Genomic DNA, 22,448 nt, shown 5'->3' with positions numbered 1-22,448 from the left:
AAATGTCTGGAATCAGCAACATTTCCTCTACTTGTCCACTCTTTGCTCCCTCTCTGCCCAAGGATACACTTTGCAACTCTGCAGTCAAAAGTACAAGCAAAAAAATTATGAACAGAACAAAAATTCCCAGCTATTTCTGTCTTCCTTTTGCCTTCTCTCCTTCCTTCTTTTGGTCCTTTCTTCTTCCTTCCACAACTAATTTTGATGATTGGAAGGCAGAAAGTGGGGAAGCAAAAGTTTGAGCTTCTGGAAATTAGTCCCAAGTACTAGATGGGCTGGAAGGAGCCATAGGTGGGATATGCTGGCTGATCTTGATGAGCAAAATGTCTAAGTGTCCAACTTCTTATCCACATTCTGGAAAATTCATCCCATCCTACACAAGGATTGGGATGATGCATGGAAAAGGGGCTCCAAATCCGCTATGAAGAATATAAAGAAAACACTTCAGTGGATTGGTTGTTGTTATGAATCCAATTTAAAGTTTAGTGTAGTAATTTATCCAATAGTATCTCTTTTGCTAGTTCCTAGGAATTGGAATTGCAAAAGGCAGCATTGGAGATGGCTAAGAATTCCCTGTGAATCATACATCTTAATGTGTCCCCCACACACCCCTGTCCCCGGCTCCATGCTTTGGCAGATGAATGATGCACAGCGCCAGCTCTGTGTGGCCACCTTCTGATCTGATCTATTTATTTTCTTTGAATTCTGAATTTCTTGTGAACTGGAAGTGTATGGCATCAATAACATTTTCTTCTTCTCTCAGATTCCTACTTGAACTACAAGTCTAGTCAACTTCAACAGGAATTTTACTCTTGTGAATAACTTGCATTGACAGGACCTGACCTGACCTGCATTCATTTGAGCATCTATGATGTGCCTGGGTGTTCCTGTGGGCTCAGTACTCAGCCCACAGTAGACACTTCAATTCACCCAGAAATGGACTCCTCTGCCACATTTGCACATTCTTAGTGCTTGCAGGCCGAGAATGTCATTCTGAAGTGGTTGCTTTATCCACTGCATAAATCGGGGGCAACAATGAACACCGTATGCTGCGTGCCTAAGGGGATGTGGGCCACCTTCACCGAACACTAGAAACAGGACTTCTCAGGTCATAGCTCCCTGTCTAGTCCAGAACTGGAACAGCATGTTTTTAAGAGCCCATTACCCACTCCCAGGAGGACGAAGAACTTACGGGCTTCCAGGCACCGGTCTGGGTGAAATGCCTCTTTCTGAAAAAAGCTATTCATCGGCATCAGTCACATGCTGGAAAACAAACACTGGCCGAGCTGCCTGGCTGGGAGAGGAGCACATGGAAACAGATGTCTTTGAACGCTCCATAAGGGAAGATGTTGAAAGAGAAAAGGAGCATGCCTGCCTTCTGCTGAAACTCAGTGAACAAGAAGGGCGAAATTTTCCTGAGCACGGAAGACGATCACAGTGCAGAGTGCTGACAGATGCAAACTTGAGTAGGATACGGATCATGAGGAGATGGATGGTAATGAGAAAGCTGTTGATATTTGTGTAGAAGCCAGGAGAAACAGAAATTGAAGTTAAGATATACAGGGGGAGAATCTGGTGGGCAAACAGAGGAAGCAATGGGGCTCCATGGGGACGGATCTTTGGTTGATATCTGCAGAAGTAATTTATAAGAAGGCTGGACTTAGGGACTTCGGAGGTGCCTTAACTTCTTGCTATGGCCGAAGGCCCAGATCAGTAGCTTCAAAGGCATCAGATGAGCCAGGTGTGCATCTAGGGAAAAACAGTGCAAGGGTATGGTAAGAAAAATGCTCCGTTCATTCATCCGCTTGTTTCTTCATTTCCTGGGAACTTCCTGAGCTTACACTCCACTCTGTGCCAGCTCTGGTGCCTGGCTCGGGGATGGGACGGTGAACTAGTCCAGGTCTGGGTGATAGATCTGTCCTAGGCTTTCCCCTGCTGCCTGCAGCAGCGACCGAAAGCGCTGACCAAGTTTAGAGCGCTATTCAGGAGGATTCTGGAACCAAAGCGGAGTTTTTGATGCCATCCAGAACGTGGAGGATCCAGCAGTGAGAAAGACCATGCGAGGACAGAAGGGACTCCAAGCGGTTCAGGAGAAAGCAGAGGGGAAAACAGTGCGTTCTCACAAAGAGGCAATTAAAAAAATACGCTGGAAGTTGGGAGGTGGAGGGGGATACGAAAGAAGTTTATAAAATCACAGAGAGAGTGAATTAAATCACACGTAATGGTTAAAAGCAGATGTTCTGGCGCCAGATCGTCTGGGTTCCAGTGCTGCCTCTGCTGCTTTGTAGCTGTGTGACCCGGGGCAGATTCTTCACCCGTCTGTATTTCTGTGTCCTCATCTTTTAATTAGGGCTAATAAAAGTAGTACCTACTTATAGCCCTGATGTGAATGTGAAGCTTTAAGAGAGTTAATGCTTGCCAGTCACATGCAGCAGTGCTGGGCACATAGCGGAACGAGACTCCATACCGATTACTATTATTTTTCCAAATGCCAGATCTTTAAAGCCGGTTCAGTCCCTGTTTAATTTGTAAAGATCAGTAAGGCACAGTATGACACACTGGGCCATGTGAAGGAGCTCGTTCTGTCTGGAAGCCATACAGCCGTAAGCCACTAAAAGATGCTCACAGAATGTTAGAGTAATTCCTTTGCATTAGACCTGACCCAGGTGGCAGGGGCTTTGGAAATGCTTAGAGGGTGTGTTTACCTCTGCTTGTCTAGGCATCCCAGGAGGTCCCTTCACAGTACTCAGTCACAGCCTCCTGGGGTTGAGCGGCTGTGGGTCTGACGGCATTTTCTAATGAGAAAATGATTGCTCAGCCTGGCAGAGGGGAGAATGTGAAGTCTTTGATGTAGCAACACATAATAATAATAGGCCATCCATCCCAGAGCAACGCATTGCTGGAAACCAACCGCCAGTGAGTTCTTTGTTTGGCATTTTCATAAAGAAAAGAAGTTTGTGTCAATGATCCACACATGCGGGCCTGGCCAGAATTCTTTTTTGACAAACAGCAGGAGGCATTTCTGAGGTCACAAATGGGAGGATGAGTGGGGAGGAACAGCTAAGTGCTTGGAGAGGGACCAGTTTGCCTTAGTTGAAACAGGGAGTTTATTAATTCCCCAGGAGGTCAGTCACTTCCTCTACTGTAGAGGCCATGCTGGACCTTGAGATGAAGTTGAGGTCAAGTCCTAAGGTCAAGGATGGCTTCGGTCAAGTCATCTCCATTCCCTGGGCCTCCAGTTGCCTTCCAGGTAAAATGATGGGCCAGGATTAAAACAAAGCACCACACCACACCAAAATACCAAGCAGAGTCCTTTCTTCAGTGAACTCTCACTTCGGAGTCTCAGAAATAGAAGAATACATCTCAAGGGTGGGTTGGGGGTCGGTAGCATGGTCTCAGAGCTCCTCCAGCTCACCCCCCAAGCTCTGACTTTACCCTACCCCTGGCTTTGGTGTCTCCGCTCCCTGTGGCTCATCCTAGCACAGCTTAAAAACGACAGGCCTAGATAAGCTCTAAGTCCATTTTGACTCTAACATTCTGTGGTTCTGGTGCCTTTGGCACCAAAATGACCTCGAATCAAAGGCAGGATTATAGGCTCTAGAACAGCACTGCACACAAAAAGATGTAAAGTGTGTACGTCTTTTCCAATTTCCTAGTAGTCATATTCTACGAAGTAAAAAGAAACAGGTTAAATTAATTTCATTAACATATTTTATTGAGGGGCACCTGAGTGGCTCAGTCAGTTAAATGTCTGTCTTCCGCTTAGGTCATGATTTTAGGGTCCTCAGCAGGGAGTCTGCTCTTCCTTCTGCCTCTTTCCACACCTTGCCCCTGGTCATGTTCTCTCTCTTGCTCTCAAATAAAAAAATAAAATCTTTAAAATTGTTTTATATTAACCTCATATATCCAAAGAGTTCAACATGTAGTTGACATAAAAATAATTGAGATATTTTAGATTTTTTAACATGGAGTTTTCAAAATCCCACATGTATGTTAAACTTACAACACATTTAAGTTCATATTTGCCACATTGCAAGTGTTCAGTAGTCACTTGTGGCAAATGGCTACCGTACTGAAAAATGCAGATCTAGAACCTTCCATGGCTCAGAGCCTTTTCCAGAGTCACAGGTGCAACCTACTCATGACTTTAGTGAGAAAGATCTGCAGGCATCCTTGTGTCCAAACTCATGGAGAATGAGACCAGCAGAGGGCCCGGCTTCTGTTTCCATCACCCCACAAACACAGTAGCGGCCACCTCTTCCAGTAGATCCTTCTCACCAGCCTTTCTGTGGCCCTGGAACGTGTTTCAGGATGTTTTCCAAGGCTGGCCTCAATGACCTCAGCTCCTTGGACACCTCATCTTTCTATCCCTCAGCTCTTTCCCCACTTCTTGGTAATTTACTAACACCTTTGCCCTGTGATGTATTATTTCTAAGTTTTCTTTAAGTTTTTCTCTGCCTTAATTTTAGTACCTCCAGGAATCCACCTTGACCTTGAGGATTATTTTGAAAATCCAGCTCTCACATCCACCCCTACCTTCTGCCATCATCCCACACACTTACCCATTTGAGAGCACATCAAGGAAGTCATTTAATTAATACATTCTTTTTTCAAATGATCCATATTATATCTATATGTTGACTTGAGTTATTTTCATCTTTTGGCTTTAACATATAGTGCTTTCCACCAAAACAGTATTTTCCTCATGTTGTTTGTTGGAACAAAGATGTGGTTCAGCATAATCATATTAGAACACTCAAATGCAGTGAAGATGCGTTGCTGTTTCTTTGGGACTAAAATTGAACATTAAGGCTTTGCTGGCAATTTGTATACAGATCAGGTTCATAGCCATTGGCTGGCTGGTATTACAAATTTAAATCTAAGGGCAGTACTTCAGATAGTGTTTTCACATTTATGACTGAAAACAAAATGAAAAACAAAATCACCTCTTTTTGTGCAAAAGAAGCTCAAAAGTATAATGACTGTGAAAATAGCCATTTGTGATCTATTCTCTACCACTCTATAATTTGAACATAAGCTATACCTTTAGAGATGCTTAATTAAAAAAATAATTACATGTTTGCATATGTTAATGATCTGGTAATTCTTCCATGTTTCAAGTTTGATAAATGGTGAGGAATTTTGCCATTTTTCCTAATTTTTCAGCTTGGATGGCTTCGACTCTTAGTCAACTAAATTATAATAATCCACTAGTTTGAAACTATAATAAAATAATTATCTCATTAAATGAGTTAAATTTGTTTTTGAAGTGGCATTCCCCTTCTGGGTCTCTGGGAAAAGCTGATATAAACTATTCTGCAATTGTATAAATCCCTACTTTGTTGGGCTTAGATAGTGAGGTATTAGCAATGAATTCATAATCTGCAGATCACAAGTGCTTTTAAACAGAGGCACCCAGTTTCTGCAAGCAAAGACAATGCTTTTTTTTTTTTTTTACTGAATGCCTTTTATCAGCAGAGTCATCAGAGTGTCCCCTCTTGTGCAACCCCCCCCCCCCAGCACTCCCACCAGGACTTTTCCCTTTTCCTTCTGGGCTGCGATGTTACCGTCTTGCAGATAAATGAGCACAGTGAGTCTGGATGAACACACACTACAGATGAGAGTCAGAATCAGGACTTACACCCAGAACTTTCTGACCCTAAATTAATGAACATTTTTTCAATAACTGTCTATGGTTAGGGAAAGGCAAGCTATTACAACTCCAAATAGATCCATGTAGACCCTATGGGAACTTCCATTCTGATTTCTATGAAATTAACCAGAACCAATTCCTTGGCCAGGACCTGCTGATCCCCAAGGTGTAAGGACCAAAAGGTGTGCTCTAAGTACTCATCAGTTATCATTAAGGGGGTGAACGTGTATGTGTTTTGGTGTATGAATGCAAAAAGGGCTACACAGAACCCTTTTCTTTTAAAGATGATTGTATGCATTTATTGCACGTGGAAACATGGGTGTGAAAGCTGGACTGCATATGTGTATACACATACATTAAAAACTATACAGATATCCCCCTCCCCCATCCCCAAGGAATCCAAGAGGATTGATTTCTCTTTAGCAGCTCGCTGAGTGTGTTGCGGGCCATCCTTTGGCAACTTCTGATTTCAAATCTGCACTTAAATGAATTATATGAATACGTCGCTGCCACTGAGTTTACTTAATAGGCCTGGAGCCTTAAGTATGTCTCCAAACACCTTCAATCTAGTAAGAGAGAAAACTCATAGCCAAATATTCTAGTGTTCCTAATGTAATGTATTCCATTGTCATTATTAAACTCCTTCGCTTGTCTCTCTGAGACAGGAGACGGAAAAGGAAAAGCTCTATTTCTTTACGGTTCTGTGATGCTGGCTTTCCGCAGTTCATCTTGTCATCTCCACTCCTTTGCGTACCCCATCACAACTTTCCTGGCAGTTTCCCTGCTATTTTCGTGCCCAGACGCAAGCCAGCCTGCCTCGCCCCCCACTCTTTTCCTCTGGATGGGTACCTCGGCTGGCCACCCCGCGGGCGACAAAAAAAAAAAAAAAGTTTGGAAAACCCAGGGGTCGGCGTCGCCTCCTCGACGCTCCGCTGGCTACACTGGATCTGGCTATTTACACCCAGCTCCAGCCCCTTGCCGCCCGCGGAGGTGTTCCAGAAACGTCAGGCTGGCTGTCCTCGCCTCGCCTGGGGCCTTTCGGGGTGGCGGGGCGGCTGGCGACAGCGCGGGGAAGGCGGGCGGAAGGCCGGGCCCGGGGACCCTGCGCGGTAGGCGGGAGACAGGGCCCCGGGGGTGTGGCAAGCGCATGGCAAGCACCACGACGCCCAGCCTAGTGGGCTCGCTCCCCGCCGATTCTGGAGCCGCCTCTGAGCAGCCCTCCACAGCGCCGCCTCGGTGCTCCCGGCCGAGCCCAGGGAAGCGGGGGGCGGACAGCGGGGGACAGTGGGGGCGTGACCGGGGCGCAGATGCAAGCGAGCCTGAGGGCGCCGCGCCACGGCCGCGTCGGGTAGCAGTAGGGCAGCCGGAGGGGCAGCGACATCTGCGGGCTGGCGGCCGACGCTTCCAGGCGGCGCGGAGCCGAGCGGGGCGGCCCGAAGACACCGGGCGCAGCTTGGCTGGGCGGACCTCGCATTCCGGGTCCCGCCGGCCGACTCCCCAGCTGCGCCCGGGTCCCGGGCCCCAGCGCGTGGCGGGTGCTCGAGGGCCGGTGCAGAAGCGACTCCTCTGGCTGCGCGCTCACGTCTGTGCCACCGCAGGAGGCTCGGCGACGTTTGTGAATCTCGGGTTAGGGTTTGTCAAAATACCTCTAGCGACTCGGAGAACCCGGTTTCCCCACTGGGGACGGCGATCGTTCTTGTTTCTTGCCTTTAGAAAGTTACTTCGACACTTTTGATCTTCCGTCCCGAGTAAGAAGGAAAAAGAAAGCGCGATCTGCCCCCGGGCTAGGGGGACTCAGGAGGCTCCGGGAAAGGGACAGAGCCAGTTTTAAGCCGGAGCGGCGAGCTTGGTCCATTGACACTTCAGCCCCAGAAAGGGTTAACTGCATCCAGCCCGTTCGGTTTACATGTAAATAGAGAGCAGCTGCTTCGCGCGGGCCCCGGCTGGCCCTTTTAAGTTTTTGATTGGTTGCCAATGACATCACCGCCCGTGTTATAACACTGTGGACCCGGAGCGGCGTCGGATAAACCCTCCTTAAAGAGACGAGGCCACGCCCCCGGCTCCTCCCCCCAGGCTGTCCATTGGCCGCGGGCCGCTGTGAGGTAGCGGTCGGCTTTGTCCGGATTTCTATTGGCCCAACGTGCCGTCGGTCGGCAGCCGGCCCGCCCCCTCAGAATCTTACATTTACAGTGTAGCAAAAGAGAAAGTAACTATGTTGCTGCTGGAGATCAATGAAGCCAAGTGAATGGGGGCTGAATGGGCGAATCCTTAGCTGAAGCGGAGCGCCAGATGGTGGAGGGCTACACTTATTTATGAAGTAAGTGGAAGTCACCGCGGCTACTCCTGAGAGCCCCGGAGTGTAAGGCAGTGAGAGTGTGAGTGTGAGTGAGTGTGTGTGTGTGTGTGTGTGTGTGTGTGTGTGATGCGATGCTCACGGGGGAGCCACAGCAGGTGAGGTTATAGGGTTCCGGCTGATGGCTCACGCTATCCAGTGCGTTTACTCCCCTTGCAGTCTACTTGGATTTGCGGAGAAGAAAAAAATGAGGTTTGTTGGGATGCTTTGCGGCAGTTTTAAATGCCAGGGGCTTGTTAGTGCGTTGTGTTGCGAAGGGGAATAAGCGCCCAGAAGTGGGGAAGTAGCATTCTCTAACGACTTAATTTTCTTCCCAGCCCTTGCCGAGAGGTGGAAGGACGACTAGCAAGGGAGAGGGGATAGCATAGTGTTTCTCTGGGAGGTTTCCTGGGCCAGTCTGGATGCTTTCACGGGCAACATATACGCTCGACCCTCTGCTGCAGGGATGCAGATCTCTTTATACACTCGGGGCGTGTGTGTGTGTGTGTGTGTGTGTGTGTGTGTGTGTGTTGTGTGTGTGTGTGTGTGAGAGAGAGAGAGAGAGAGAGAGAAAGCCAGCCGCGCACTCCGTGTGGAGGTGGGGGGTCCCAGCCTGTGTCTGTGTCTCCGCGAGCACGCTTCTGCGTCCCTCGCAAAGGAAATGGGCTGTTGATCCTGGGACGTACCCTACCTGATAACACAATAGCAAAGACTTTCACCGCTTGGTCCAGCTGGGAAACAGTTATAGCTTCTGGAATAGTACTTGCTCTTCAAAAAAATACTACGCAAGGGAGGGAGGGAGGAGGGGCGGGGAGGGGAGAGGTGAGAGGACAGGAGGGAGGAACGGGGCTGAATCCTTCTCTCCCATCCAAAGGTGGGTGAGAGAAACGTGAGTCGGTGGGGATCTGTGGACCTGTCGGGTGCGTGTCTCTGAGTGTATGAGTGTGCGCGCGTGTGTGGATTCTGCCTGTGACACTTTGGCTCTGTGTCAGAGAGTGGTGCGGTCGTGTGTAGACGGATGATAGATGACATTTTCTCAGACATCTCTTAAAGTTTGTTTAGGTGAGGACTCTTGCATGGGGTTTGGTTTCTTTTCTCTGAGTATGTCTAATAGCAGAAGAGCCTGTAGGGTCGGGTTGTCGAGTGCCCCTGTGCCTATGGGAAGGAAGGAACTGTATTCCTTTGCAGGCGTCCTCTCAGGTGACAGGAGGTGGACCCAGTGGGCAACACCTCACGGCCCCCATTAACAGGGCAAGTCCTTTCTATGGAATTCATCCTCTTCAAGGGGCAGGGGTCTTTCTGTGGGGGATTGAAATATTATACACAGTGGCTCCCTCCCTCACGTTGAGAGAAGCTCTGGGTTGCATAGTCTGTGCCACTAGGGAACTGAAGGAGGGGCAGTCAAAGTGATCATTTTCTTAAAGGCAGGAGTGTGGGCGGGGGAAAGGGGGATTGAGGTGGACAGCAGAGGAGCAAAGGGTGATGGGTCTGCCAGGGTTGGGGGGTTACCAGACCTGGCTTCTTGACCTGAGTCTTTGTTTCAGGACAGTTCCTTTGTAACAAAAGGGGAAATGCAGATTAATTTATAAGAGACTAACAGGAAACACAGGAGGTTTTAATATGACTGTGTTGTGCTTTTCAAAGGGATGCAAAGCAAGAATAGCTCCTAGTTAAAGAGATTCACTTGGGGGATACTTTCATTCTGATTCGCAGAAAGTTGCCATCCACCCCTGATGTATATTTAGCTGCTGTATATTTCGGTGAGCCGTGCCAGAGCTCGTGGTCATTCCCTCGCCTTTGCAGTGGGTGAAGGAATTAAATGGAAAGTATGCAAGGGAGGACAAATGGGTCTTTCTCATATGGTTGCGCTATGCTTCTGCCCAGGAGATGGGGCCCGGAATAGATGCCTCTTAAGAGCCTTCCCTTCTGTCTTTGGCTTTTCTGACTCTCTGTACTTGTACTTTCTCCGAGGCTGAACTTCGATGTAGGTCCATGAGAGGTTGTTCATCAACATTTGTGTAGACCGTCCGTGGAACCTAAGACTTAGTCACCAAATAGGTGGGGGCCCTCAGGTTGACATCGTCTTCGAATCTCTAAAAATGAGTTTCGGGCTTGGAGAGTGGCATGATAAAGGGCCCATAAGACAACTTCACTCAGAGGGATGCACAGGCCTTTCCTAGGGTTTGGATCAGACTGCCTTTTGTGTCACGTGACTTTATTCTTTCTTTCCCCCTCCCCTTCTTTACAGACTGTCTTGAGTTCTTCTTCAATTGCCAGTTTTCAGCCTCCTCATGCCTCCGTCTCCTTTAGACGACAGGGTAGTAGTGGCACTGTCTAGGCCCGTCCGACCTCAGGATCTCAACCTTTGTTTAGACTCTAGCTACCTTGGCTCTGCCGCCCCAGGCAGTAACAGCCACCCTCCCGTCATTGCTGCCACCGTCGTATCCCTCAAGGCTGCGAATCTGACGTATATGCCCTCATCCAGCGGCTCTGCCCGCTCCCTGAATTGTGGATGCAGCAGTGCCAGCTGCTGCACTGTGGCAACCTACGACAAGGACAATCAGGCCCAAACCCAAGCCATCGCTGCCGGCACCGCCACCACCGCCATCGGAACCTCTACCACCTACCCTGCCAACCAGATGGTCAACAACAATGAGAATGCAGGCTCTCTAAGTCCGTCAGGTGGGGTGGGCAGCCCCGTGTCAGGGACCCCCAAGCAGTTGGCCAGCATCAAAATAATCTACCCCAATGACTTGGCGAAGAAGATGACCAAATGCAGCAAGAGTCACCTGCCAAGCCAGGGCCCTGTCATCATTGACTGCAGGCCCTTCATGGAGTACAACAAAAGTCACATCCAAGGAGCTGTCCACATTAACTGTGCCGATAAGATCAGCCGGCGGAGATTGCAGCAGGGCAAGATCACGGTCTTAGACTTGATTTCCTGTAGGGAAGGCAAGGACTCTTTCAAGAGGATCTTTTCCAAAGAAATTATAGTTTATGATGAGAATACCAATGAGCCGAGCCGAGTGATGCCCTCCCAGCCACTTCACATAGTCCTCGAGTCCCTGAAGAGAGAAGGCAAAGAACCTCTGGTGTTGAAAGGTAATGCCCCTGTCCCCCTCCCAAGCACAGTCCTGGTTAGCCTGGGTTCACTTTGGGTTTGTCTTAGAAGTGCCAGGATTCTCCTTACCATGGCTACGTGAGACCAAAATAGCCTTCCTTCTTCTTGTCTTCCCTTCTTTGCCCTTAACTATTTTGCTGTAGTGAGAAAAACCAGTCACATGGAACCAGAAGCCAGAAGACCCAGGTTCTAGCCTCCGCGCAGCTTCTCATTTGTACTGTGCGAGCATTTCACCTCTCTGAGACTGTTCTCTCACCTTTTAGTGGGGCTGTGGACCACCAGATGGTATCTCAAGTCATAGCTAGTCCAGTAGCTCTATTCCAGTCAAAAACCAGTTGGAAAGTTACAGTCTCTCAGATTTAAGAGGAAGCAGAAGCTATGGTGAACTATCAGTAAACCTTCAGGTACCAGTGTTTTTTATAGGAAATCTTCTTTCTCACCTCTGACTAGCTTGGCTTTTCTATGGATTATAAAGTGACCTTCAAGAAGGGCAGAGGTCTTTCCTGTAAGCACCCGCCAGCCCCCCAGCACCAAAGCGTAAGTGTCCCAACGACATTCATTCTTCTGCCAAAGCTCCAAGGGGACAGAGACATTTTTATGAAATATTCCTCAACCCTTTGTTCTTTCTGGCCTCATCTGACAAACATTGGCATCATGGCTCCTTCCAGGATGGGGTGGTCGGTCACTTGGCCCCTTACACTGAATGCAGAATAACTCTGACATCAGTGTTGCTGAGCCTGGGCAGGAAGAAATAATTACCCACTGTTTTCTGAGCTTCTTCCACACAGTGTTGCCTAACATAGCAGGGGAACCTTCATCTCGTGTCTATCTGACTCGCTGCTCTTTGCCCTCAGATGTTGTCATTTGGGGCACTACACACCACTCTTTTTCTTTGGTGTCTTCTGTCCTTTGAGGGCGCTGAGAGATGGTCATCTTCTCTCTTTTCTTCTCTTGTGTTTTGAGCTAAGGTACACAGTTTCTGGGCCACATCACTATCAAGTCTCCTGAAGTGTGTTGACCAGAGGTACTGCTCTGTTCTTTTGAACACCTTGCATATTAAATGCAATAGATCATTGGGATGAGTAAGTCACTTATTTTATCTTTGTGTGACAGCTCTGCCATTCTCCTTCTTATCTTCTTGATCATGCACTCTGCCTTTTGTTAAGTAGCATTATTGGAAATATGGTTCTGAATTATGTTGACAAATCCCCTACCCCCCACGACTTCCATCCCATCCCCTCCAAGCTCTTCTTGAGCTTGCTGTCATTGGCTCAACTGCCACAAAGGCATAACTTTTCTTAGGGTTGAAAGGCTCTGGTGGGAAGGAGAACATGATGGAGGTCATATCCAGAGAATTTCAGCAGGGCCCAGGCATTTTTGTTGTGGTTGATGAATTTTCTTAGGATTACAGACACATTCAGATTTCCTTTGTGTAGCTCTGTATTTTATTGTTTTCATTCTTGTTTGGTTGACTTTGAGTGATTCCCAGTTGGCATACCCAGCTAGTGTTCTCTCACCATGATCTTGGCTTGTTTTGTCTTTTTTGGATGAGAAAATACAGTCCACAAATTTCTCATTTGTAATAGTTTATCTTGGGGAACAAAGAGAGGGGTAGCCAGTGGTCTTGTAGGTCATCTCTTTGCTCATGTAGTGTCGATGTTAGGAAAAAGCAGACCTTTTGTGTCTATGTGATTTGAGGACAGACATCGAACAATACAAATTAAGGTGACTCTGGACTTGAACATGTGGATGACTAGGCGGAATTGGAGATCTTACCCTCTTGTTTGCAGTAGACATTATTGTGTTTAGGGGTGGCCTGTCAAATGCTTGGAAATGAACCTCCCCGGTGTTACCAAAGAAAGTGGGGTTCCTTCCCCGTGGATGTAGCTGAGAGTCCGGGCAGCCTGGGCTTGCTCCTCAGTGTCAGTGAAGTTAAGATTGCCTCAGTGGGGCGGGGCCGGACATGCTGCTGACCTCACCACTGGGCACCCCAGGCGGCCGCGGTGAGGGCTCATCATTTTCGGGTTGGTGAGACACAGCGGCGGTCGACCTGGAAGACGCACTGGTGGTAGAGGTTGGATTATTTGTAGTTTTGGGTGCTTTTCCTTCAAATATCTGGGAATTTGATTGAAAATAGTTTAGGAGCAAAAGGGTTGGTAATTTAATTTATTTATTATTGTCATCATTATTATGTTGGTCTCTTTGGGGGGAATGGCTTAAAATTGGGACCAAGATGGGAAAGAAAGGAGAGTGATCATAATTATGATACCTGTAGCTACCCTTTCATCTGGGTATACCAAAGCTTAATACCATAGCACCGTGGAGGTAAAGAATGGGGTGGGCATCTCTCAGAAGACATGGTCAGCGACTTCTCCCAAGTTCTTGAGTGGGTCAAGCAGACCATTCTGGTCTGGCTTCTCTGCTGAGGTTTATTTTACTAATCCCCTCCCTAGGTGATGCAAGATTTTATTTTAGTGAAATGGTAACGGTACCATTTTGGAACGAGTGATTTTTTTTTTTTTTTTTTTTTTTTGCAGGGAAACTATGGTGGTGAAGGTAGTTAGAATGAAAGGTAGAAACTTTGAAGTCCTCATTAATTTATTTTGAGAGATTTCAGTACAATCTTGGGTAATTTATGGCTGGCCCAACTGATTCTCTGGTTTATGTTTGTAAACTTGTAAACACTGGTTGCTACCCTCCCCTGTCCAAGTTTTCTGTCCCCCTGTTTCAATGCCATGTTCTCCATTTTTGGTACTGCTTGTCAAGTAGAGCGGCTGCTCAGTTACCATTTTAGTAATGCTGTGTCAGGTTGGGAAGAAACTGATCAGAGCCGCAGAAGCCCCTGGGATTAAGTTACTGTTCTAATTTACAGTCCCCTCCCTGTTGTGACCTGTGTCTGAATCCATGTTTTATTCTCATCTTCTGAAGAATAAATGGCATCAGACCAGTGCTTCTATTCCTTGTGGTGAAAATGATCCCAATGCATAAATATTTAGGGATTTGCAAAATTTTTGAAATCAACCCCAAGTTGATTTTCAGTATGATTTTTAACCAAACTGAATAAGAAGGCTAGATGGTTCTGGACCTCCCAGAAGGAGAGCCACCATCTTGGTTTTGATGTTTATAAGGTACCCTTCCTTTTCAGGAAAGCTGGATTCAGGAAAATCTTCGTTTACCTACCTGTGTTGAAAAGGATAATCTACTGCCACCTGCCTCCTCCTTAAAGACCTCTGTGCCTTTAAAACTTTTATTATAAGAATTTTCAGATATGCAGAAAAATAAGAAAGGGGATTAAGAGCACCGTACATCTACCCCGCAGATGAAACCGCTGTTCTTGATTGCCCTATTGGCTTTCTCTTCCTTTTTCGGTTGTTGAAATATTTTATAGTACAGGTAACATTTTAATATAGCCAGATATGTTTCAGGTTTAAAGTTACTGCTCTAGAATTAATAAGGCTGCGGCTATTGTATAGTACCGTGCAGACAACATTTTCACTCCTGAATACTTCAGTGTCTTACGCCCACTTTTTCAAACTTAAATTGCCACCGTGACTAGCTAGCTCTCAGGTCTGTGGAGAAGCCTTTCTCCCTCGGAGTGGGAGGGCTCTGGGCGTCTCCTCGGGGGGGCTGTAGCTCTCCCTTCCATGTGGATGTGTCAGGCCCATGCCTGTACTTGCTCTGGGCTGTCAGGAAACAAAGACTGACCGACAGACCCAGCCCCCCCCCCCCTCCCCGGACCTGCTGCTGCACCAGCGGTGTTCAGTGGGGAGCAGTGGAGGAAGGACAATCTCTTCAGGAGGCTGATCCGTAGGGAGTTCAATTTGTAGACTATAAAACCTTCCATCATAATTCCTGAGGGATAAAGCACGCAGAGTACACGTTCTTCCATAATCACAAACGCTTCTGAAGTAACACTTACAGGCGGTACTGAGTTGGACGACCAAGTGTGAAAGGCTATGCTCAGTAATCAGAGACCCCAGGAAAATAGTCTTTTTTTGTGTTGTTTGTCGTGGGGGAACAACAGTCTTCCTCTTGTCTCTCTGGATGTCGGGAGGAACTTTTTAAAAGATACGTGAAATAAAGACATACCTCCTGTAGGCACAAACTTCGTGTTGTTATTCTGAGCCCCCGCTTAACATCCAAACATGCCAGACATTCGCCTTGTTGCAAATGGTGGGGAAATTCAGGCAGGATTTTGGATCCAGTCTGTCTGATTCTAGCCTTGGTCCCTTTGTACTAGCCATGAACCCCTGGGCAAATTGCTTCATCCCTTACTTCCTTAATTTCCTCCTTTATAAAAGAGGATGTAAAAGCAGCTATGTTACAGTCTTAGTCTAGGAGTCGAAAGAAGTCATGTGTACAGAGGGCCCAGACCAGTTTTCATACATGGTGAGTGCTCCCTAACTGAAGCTTCATACTGTTACTACCATTGGTTGAAAAGAAATGATGGCATCAGTATAAAGACAATCTGGGCTCCCCTTCCAAAGGAGTGTAAGTGACAAGCGAGGTATAACGGAGAGAGTGTATGTGTGTGTGTGTGTGTGTGTGTTGCTATGGCCTAAAAATAACTTGTTGACTGTTCCCTGATTTAAGTAGCATACAGTTGGAGTGCCAAGTAATTATAAAAACATGTTGAGCCAAGATGCCAGAGTTATTTGGGCATATCCTAGAATTATTTATTTGTAGGGGAAATTTGTAAAAATATGATGATAAGTCTGTCCAACTAGTGTCCCATAATGAAAGTGGAAAACTATTAAGCTTCGTTTTTTCTGGCCTCTCATCAGGCTGATTTATTTTTGGAATAAGGATTGTAGTCTGACTATAAAAGGGTAGGTGGAAGGAGGGGGAAGTGTACTTCATTTTCAAAAGTTCTCGAAGCTTTGAGTTGTGTCGATACGGCGTGTGAAGGAAAAAGGAGGGAACCGTGGGAAGGCCTGCTCGTTTTTGTAAGTGAGACGCGATCCTTTTCTCTGAACTGGTTCACAGTGGCCTGTACTCTGAGCTTTTGGATATACTACCCTGCCTCCTAATTAGAATGTAAGTGGAAAGATGTAAGTGAGCTGTCTCCCTCCTCCCTGTCCTTGCTCGATCTGTTCCTCGTTCACTGTGTGCTCAGCAAAGTGTGCTGTGTGCTCTTGAGTTCAAATCTAGGCTTTTCTGTTGACCAACTGTAGGTGCCCTTAGGGAGCTCAGGTCACCTCCCAAAGCCCCACTTCTTTCTCCACTGTCAAAGAGGCATAATTCCCCCTCATAGGACGGCTTGAGACAATGGAAATCAGGTACCTGGGCACATAAATAGCTCTTGGTCTGGGCCCTGTTCCACCACCCTTGTGCCCTTTCAGATCCTCTTACGTTAGACGCTGGTCAGAGGAGAAGATGGCAAGTTGTTCCAAGCATAGTACTACAGGAGCCTGTTAATATCAACCACTTGTCCTTGCTAACTCAGATCAGTTAAGTTAACCATCTGGCTTGTCAAGGACAAGTTCAATAAACTCCTTTCCTGGCAGTAGTAGATAATGATTTTAGATTAGAAAAAGGAGGGTGAGGGCAGGGAGGGTTGACAAAATCATGGGAGCAGAGAAACTCTCTGTATAGCCTGCGGCGCACGTACCCTCAGAAGCTAAGGGTGGACCTTTGACCAGAAACCAAGCCAGCCCTGCTTCCTAAGACTCGGTGTTGGCCGCAGCCAGGCTCCTGGACCCAGCCTGGGGGAGCAGTTTGGGCATAAAAATGGGTCAGTTTGCAGTGCCTAGGCAATTGACTTCAAGTAGATAGACAAGGATACACTGGGCAGTAGGAATGGAAATTCTGATCCCAGAGGAGGTCTTCTCACATTCTTTGAACTCAAGCATCCCACTTTTTAGAATAAGAAGGAACTTTAGAGGCTCCCTAGTCCCAAAGTTGTCCCTGCAGGCTGCCCACTGGAATCCCTTGGGGTGATTTAAAACCTACAATGCTCAGTTTCCACCTCTGGACAGTTTGATTAAATTGGTCTGGGGGTACAGCTTGTGCATCAAGAATTTGAAGAGCTTCCCCGGTGGTTCTGACATGCCGCAAAGTTTGAATACCATTGATCTAGTCCTGTTTTTTCATTATGCAGTTACTGAAATGGACCTAGAGAGATTTAACTTGCCCAAGGTCACATGCATGATTAATTTTAGAGCCTGGGTCCTTAGTGCTAAAATAGGTCTTGCCAGGTTGATAGTGTGTGTGTGTGTGTGTGTGTGTGTGTGTCTGTGTGATTATCTAATGATAACAGTATCTAATGTGAGCATACAAATATGAAATAATATACTTAATTAATAATTTTTAGTATTAATACCCTTTTTTGTTGAATTTTGAGATTTCAGTCCAGAACTATAGGGACCTAAGTCTAAGCTCTTTTGGAAGCAGCAGCTCATGGTCCTGATACTTGCGTGGGTCCTGGAAATACAGGACAAATATTAACATAGATTTAAACTTGTCTTCTGGGAAACTTAGTGGTTTAATAACGAGCTGGAACACACGTATCAAAGTGCACCCTTGTACCAGAGAATCTCAGGGTTCTAGAGACTTTTTGATACTACTGAATGCCTTCTGCATGCTGGGCTTTTGTTTTCAGGCTGGGGACTCTGCCCCCAAAACCCTTACAATCTTAATGCTTTGGTGAGAGAATACCCAGACCAGGCCGGTATTCCAGATCTTTCTACCTTGAAGATCATGTACCTGTTTGTATTCTTCATCCTCTTGTCCTACACAACCTTATTTAGGGAGGAGTTCATCTTCAGGGCTGTCATTCTCCTGGGAAGTACAGGTTTGTGAGACATTTGGCATTCCTTTCTTTGTCCCTTGCAGGATAAAGTCTGGCTTTTTCTAAGCACATCTTCATGGGCCAATAGAATTTATTCCCAAAGACTTGATCCAAAGAGAAATGATTTTTTTTTTTGTTAAATTGTAGGTTTTTAATGGAAAAGAGAATACACGTTCTCTCTCTGCTTTAGAAGCTCGGGCTGACAGGCCTTCTTCGTGCATTAGAGTGGAACTTTGTAATTTGGACCTCACTAATTTTGGACATGTTGCTAATAGGAACATAGTTGGTGTTTATTTTTTCCTGAATGCTATCTATGAAAAGAGGGCATGCTAAGCAAACAAGCATTGTAAATGATATTTCAAAGACAAGGTTTTAGCCTGCTCAGGAAAAAGAGAAATAAAAAGTTTGCAAGTACGATTAAAAACCATGCTAGGAGACAGGGCTGGGATAAAAACACAAAGTCTGTCATCTCAAAGCCTGCATTATTTCCCCTGAACCGTGTGGGTCCCTCTTGGGCCAAGTTTCACTGGCTGCATTTCCATATACTCTAGACTCTACTACACTCATATTATATAACCCTTACTAATTCGGAAAAATTGGAGGGAAGAGAAAATGATGAGTGTGAATCAAAACATGAATTTTACCATACATTTAGAAATACACACTTTATGTTGACATTGATGTGTATTTTCTAATTATGAAGTCTGACTCTGAGATGTGTTCATCCATCAGCCCAAGAGGAAGATAGTAGCATCCTTTTTCTTCCTAGCTTGTGTCTGTTTCATCTGTTATTACTTAAAGGTATGGGGATATATATATGTGTGTGTGTAATATGTATATTACACACACACATACATATCTGTACTCCTCTACCCCAGCAAGACCCGTTTTTCATGTGTAATGGGAAGGAAAGGGAACCTGGAGCTTCTGCTCTTGGGTCAGGAAATGAGCCCTGCAGCCCAGTACTTTCATAGAAGATAAAGGACGTTACCCCAGGCCCTGCTTCTGGCCAAGTGGAAGATCACTAACAGGGAGCAAAGGATTCCTCAAATTATCTGTATTGCCTTTAAGGTTTTACTTTCAGTAAAGACCTCATCGTCTTTTTTTTTGCCTTCTAAGACTGGAGTTTCATGGCAAAACAAGGCCAAACTTTCTCAGGGCTCCACCAGAGGGTTTCAGTTTCTTTGTCTCGCCTTCCAGATGGGACCCCTGTTGGGCATCTGTTGCCCAGTTTCTCAACGAGAGACATAAATAAAAATGCCTGACCCAGGGGTTGTCCCTGGCCGGTGTCCCTTTGGCGGTGCATAAACCCTTGCCGATCTTAGCTGGTGTCTATAGGTGACAAGGCAGTCACCGCTTTTGCCAGGGCATCACTCTCCAGTTTCCTTTATAGTTCTTCTATGGAAGGACTCATCCCACCAGTTTGAATCACGGCCACAAGGTCCACAACCCCCGGGCTAAACGTTGCCAGCTGTTGCTGCTGGCAAGTGGCAAGAAGACCAGGTTGGGGGGGTAAGGGGAGGGGCAGTGGAGTAGCGGGAACAGAACAGGGTGACAATGGCGGAGCCCCTCGGGGTGGCAGGGCCTTCTGGGTCCTGGCCCTGGTCCTGGGTTCTAATGTTCAAGACAGTGAGTTACTGTCATTAGCTATTGGAGCGTCTGCTTCCCTCTTAAAATAGTTAAGTCTAGACACAGATTTCTAAGGGGGGCTTCCATGAAGGGCTAGGGGGCATTTTCTCGGGTCTTATATTTCTAGTCTTACGAAAATAGCATATTTTTATGATAAGACTTTATAAGAAGGGTTTTATGGTTCTCATGAAGTGATATTTTCATCTGACAGCAGAACACCATTTAATCACACATAACTACTCTGGGTCTGGCCAACCTGTCATCCCTGAAATTAAAAAAAATTATTTTCCAGATAGTTTGGGAAGTTGGGCATCATACTGTCATAATCTGTGTCTTATTTTGTTCTCAGTGCAGCTTTGTGAGAGAGGCTGTAGATCTCGGGTTTCACGGATGCAGAATTTGAGGAACAGATTCAATATTTTCTTCCATGTTATTAACCAGTGAGTTGGTGAATGAGAATGGAACCCCAGTGCTTAGGATGTTGAGGCCCGAGTTCCTTCCAAGCTGGCTGCATGCTTATTCATAAATAAGTGAGCTCTAGATCTCATTTCTTACGGTTGCTTTAAGTGTGCTTTATCTCTGAGGTGCCCTAAGTTATATCAGTTCCCCCAGCCCCTCCGTTTTCTTGTTTCCCCCTCCACTGGGAATGCCACTGCTTTGAAAATTGGCCCACTCTGTGTCCTCAGAGAAGAGCAGTCTTCCCGTGACCTCGCTCTGAATTATATCTCAGCTTTTGGCAACTTCAAACTTTGGTGATGGCAGAGGCTTTTAAGGAGTAACAGATTGAATAAAGAAACTTTGAAGACTGCAGTAATTATCTCTAACATTTACGAAATGTTTATTATATATACCAGACTCGGTGCTCGGAGCTTTCTATCTCATGATAACACTCTAGCTTATACGGGAGTGACTGAGACTCCAAGAGGTTCAGGCCCTTGTCCAAGGTCATTCAGCCATTGGAGCCTGGGCCCAGCACTGTTACGCTTCTGCTGGGTGCGTTTTCAATATAAGAGAAACTTTGGATGCATTCTCCTAGTAGCCTGTGGATATGGGGATGATGTTCCTTCTGCACTTATTAATATATTCACTTTCTATAGGGGGAATTAGATGAGCCAGAAAAAAAGATAAGTACAAAGTTAGACGAAGAAAGTATGATGGAATATGTGATATGATGATACGTGATGACCTTCCGCAGACTCCAATACTCAAAGACGTTTGATTGCTTCGTAGTCATCATCCATTCTGTTAGTGTGGATAATAACGTTCACTATAGATCCCCACCAACCCAAATTGTGTGAGGAAGGAATTTCTACTAGGGTTATCATTATCCTTTGAGAGAGTCAATTCTCTGGGATAAGTGAACAGAGATCTTAAACCATTTACTTTTTATTATTTTTCTCTTCTGCTTTCTTTTCCTTTCTTATCTTTCTTCTTCCCTTCTATAGCCTAAGCCTGCATGTACAGCTCAGATCATCAGGGCGCATGGCAGGGATGGACCCTAGAAAACACCTAACTGACTCCCTCGAAGGCTAGCAGAACAGACCCCTGAGAACCTGGGCCAGAAGCAGCAGAATTATTGAGTATGTGTTCCAAGAGTCCCATTTTACAGATGTGGACACTAATGCCTTACTCAAAAGCATCGAAGTAGCGGGAAGCAGAACTAGCACAGGATTCACGTTTCCTTACTCTTGGTTCAAGAATTTGTTTTAACCCCAGTGGGAGTGTAATCCTTCAGTGTGTATCTGAATTGTTATCAAATAAGAGACTCTTAGGGGTCCACATGTTTGGCCGGATCGCTCCACCTTTTTATTCCCTTTTTCTTTGTAGCGAGCTTCGTATGTGATTTCTCAATGAAGCGGTCTGCGGATTTGTGTTTGTCATCACTCTTCTTCAGAATTTAAAGTATAGCAGGGAGGTTAACCACACATTCTAGAGCCAGACTGCTGAGTTTGAATTCTGAGTTTGCTGCTTATTAGAAGCATGAACTTGAGCGCACTAAATTGGGTGTACCTCGTTTTTCTTATCCATGAAATGGGGAAGATAAGGATACTTTCCTCATGGAATTAATTGAGGATTAAATGAGATAACACCTGCACAAATGCTTTGAACAACGCCAGACACACAACGAGTAGCATTTATTAAAAATGTCCCATAATTATAATCTGAAAGAGCCACAAGAATAATTCATCGTTGTCTATTTATGTCCAGGGGATACATGAGTGATCTAATTCAGAAAAATGAATTGACATTGCCCCTGGTACAATATAAATAGAAACAACTCCTTGACGCTTGGTAGATTTGGGTTTAAAGGTTTGGAAAAACCCAGTGGAGTGGATAGCTAAGTACATCCGTACTTTTTTCTGAATCAGTGCCATACTGGAAAATTATAGACTATTTCTCTGTGTGGAAATCTTATAAAATTAAGTCTCAGCAAAGACTCAGTTCCATACCCATTGTTGGAATATCAAGAAAATTTTATAAAGGAGAAAACAGATGATATACTCATCCCCCTGCCTGGCCTGGTTTCATTTTTACATATTCTCTTCATTCTTTACCCATATATGTGCATAATTTGCAGAGTTTCTCATATGGAAACTGAAATTCATTTTCACTTTACATTGCATATAGTTTTGCTTCCCTCATCACCAGCAGATTTTCTTTAAATGTTATGACATGTCTTATTTTGTGGGTTCCTCACATTTTACTTGACGAATCTTCCTATCAATGACATCAAGATTATTTCCAAGTTTTTGATTGTATAAGAGAAGCCTCTTCAGGGAGTGCCTTCCCGAATCTTCCTCACCACCCTCCCCATCCCCACCCCTACCTCCACCTTAAGGAATAGAGGGTAGGGCCAGCTACCTTGGTTTTATATTGTGCATTCCTACCTTTCTCTCCAGAATACAAGAACCAACTACCCAGG

The 22,448-nt window shown here is 45.8% G+C and overlaps 1 protein-coding gene and 1 long non-coding RNA gene across 2 annotated transcripts in view; both read left to right on the top strand.

Annotated features, from left to right (window-relative positions):
• Positions 1-7,833: 7,833 nt before the first annotated feature.
• Positions 7,834-22,448, top strand: part of DUSP10 (dual specificity phosphatase 10) — a 38,968-nt gene continuing 24,353 nt past the window's right edge. Inside the window, exons 1-2 of the mRNA XM_082702262.1 lie at positions 7,834-7,970; positions 10,234-11,087. Of these exons, the coding sequence (XP_082558388.1) occupies positions 10,277-11,087 (811 nt within the window). The 5' untranslated portion in view covers positions 7,834-7,970; positions 10,234-10,276. The remainder of the gene's footprint in view (positions 7,971-10,233; positions 11,088-22,448) is intronic.
• Positions 13,091-15,194, top strand: LOC309849582. Its single transcript, XR_014303767.1, has 3 exons — positions 13,091-13,180; positions 13,644-13,678; positions 14,252-15,194. It is a non-coding gene; the product is annotated as an uncharacterized lncRNA (long non-coding RNA).

The sequence above is a fragment of the Mustela nivalis genome, assembly GCF_964662115.1.
Source record: "Mustela nivalis genome assembly, chromosome: 16".
NCBI classification, from domain to species: Eukaryota; Metazoa; Chordata; class Mammalia; order Carnivora; family Mustelidae; genus Mustela; species Mustela nivalis.
Note: the sequence above shows the minus strand (reverse complement) of the source record. Positions and strands in the feature narration are given on the sequence as shown.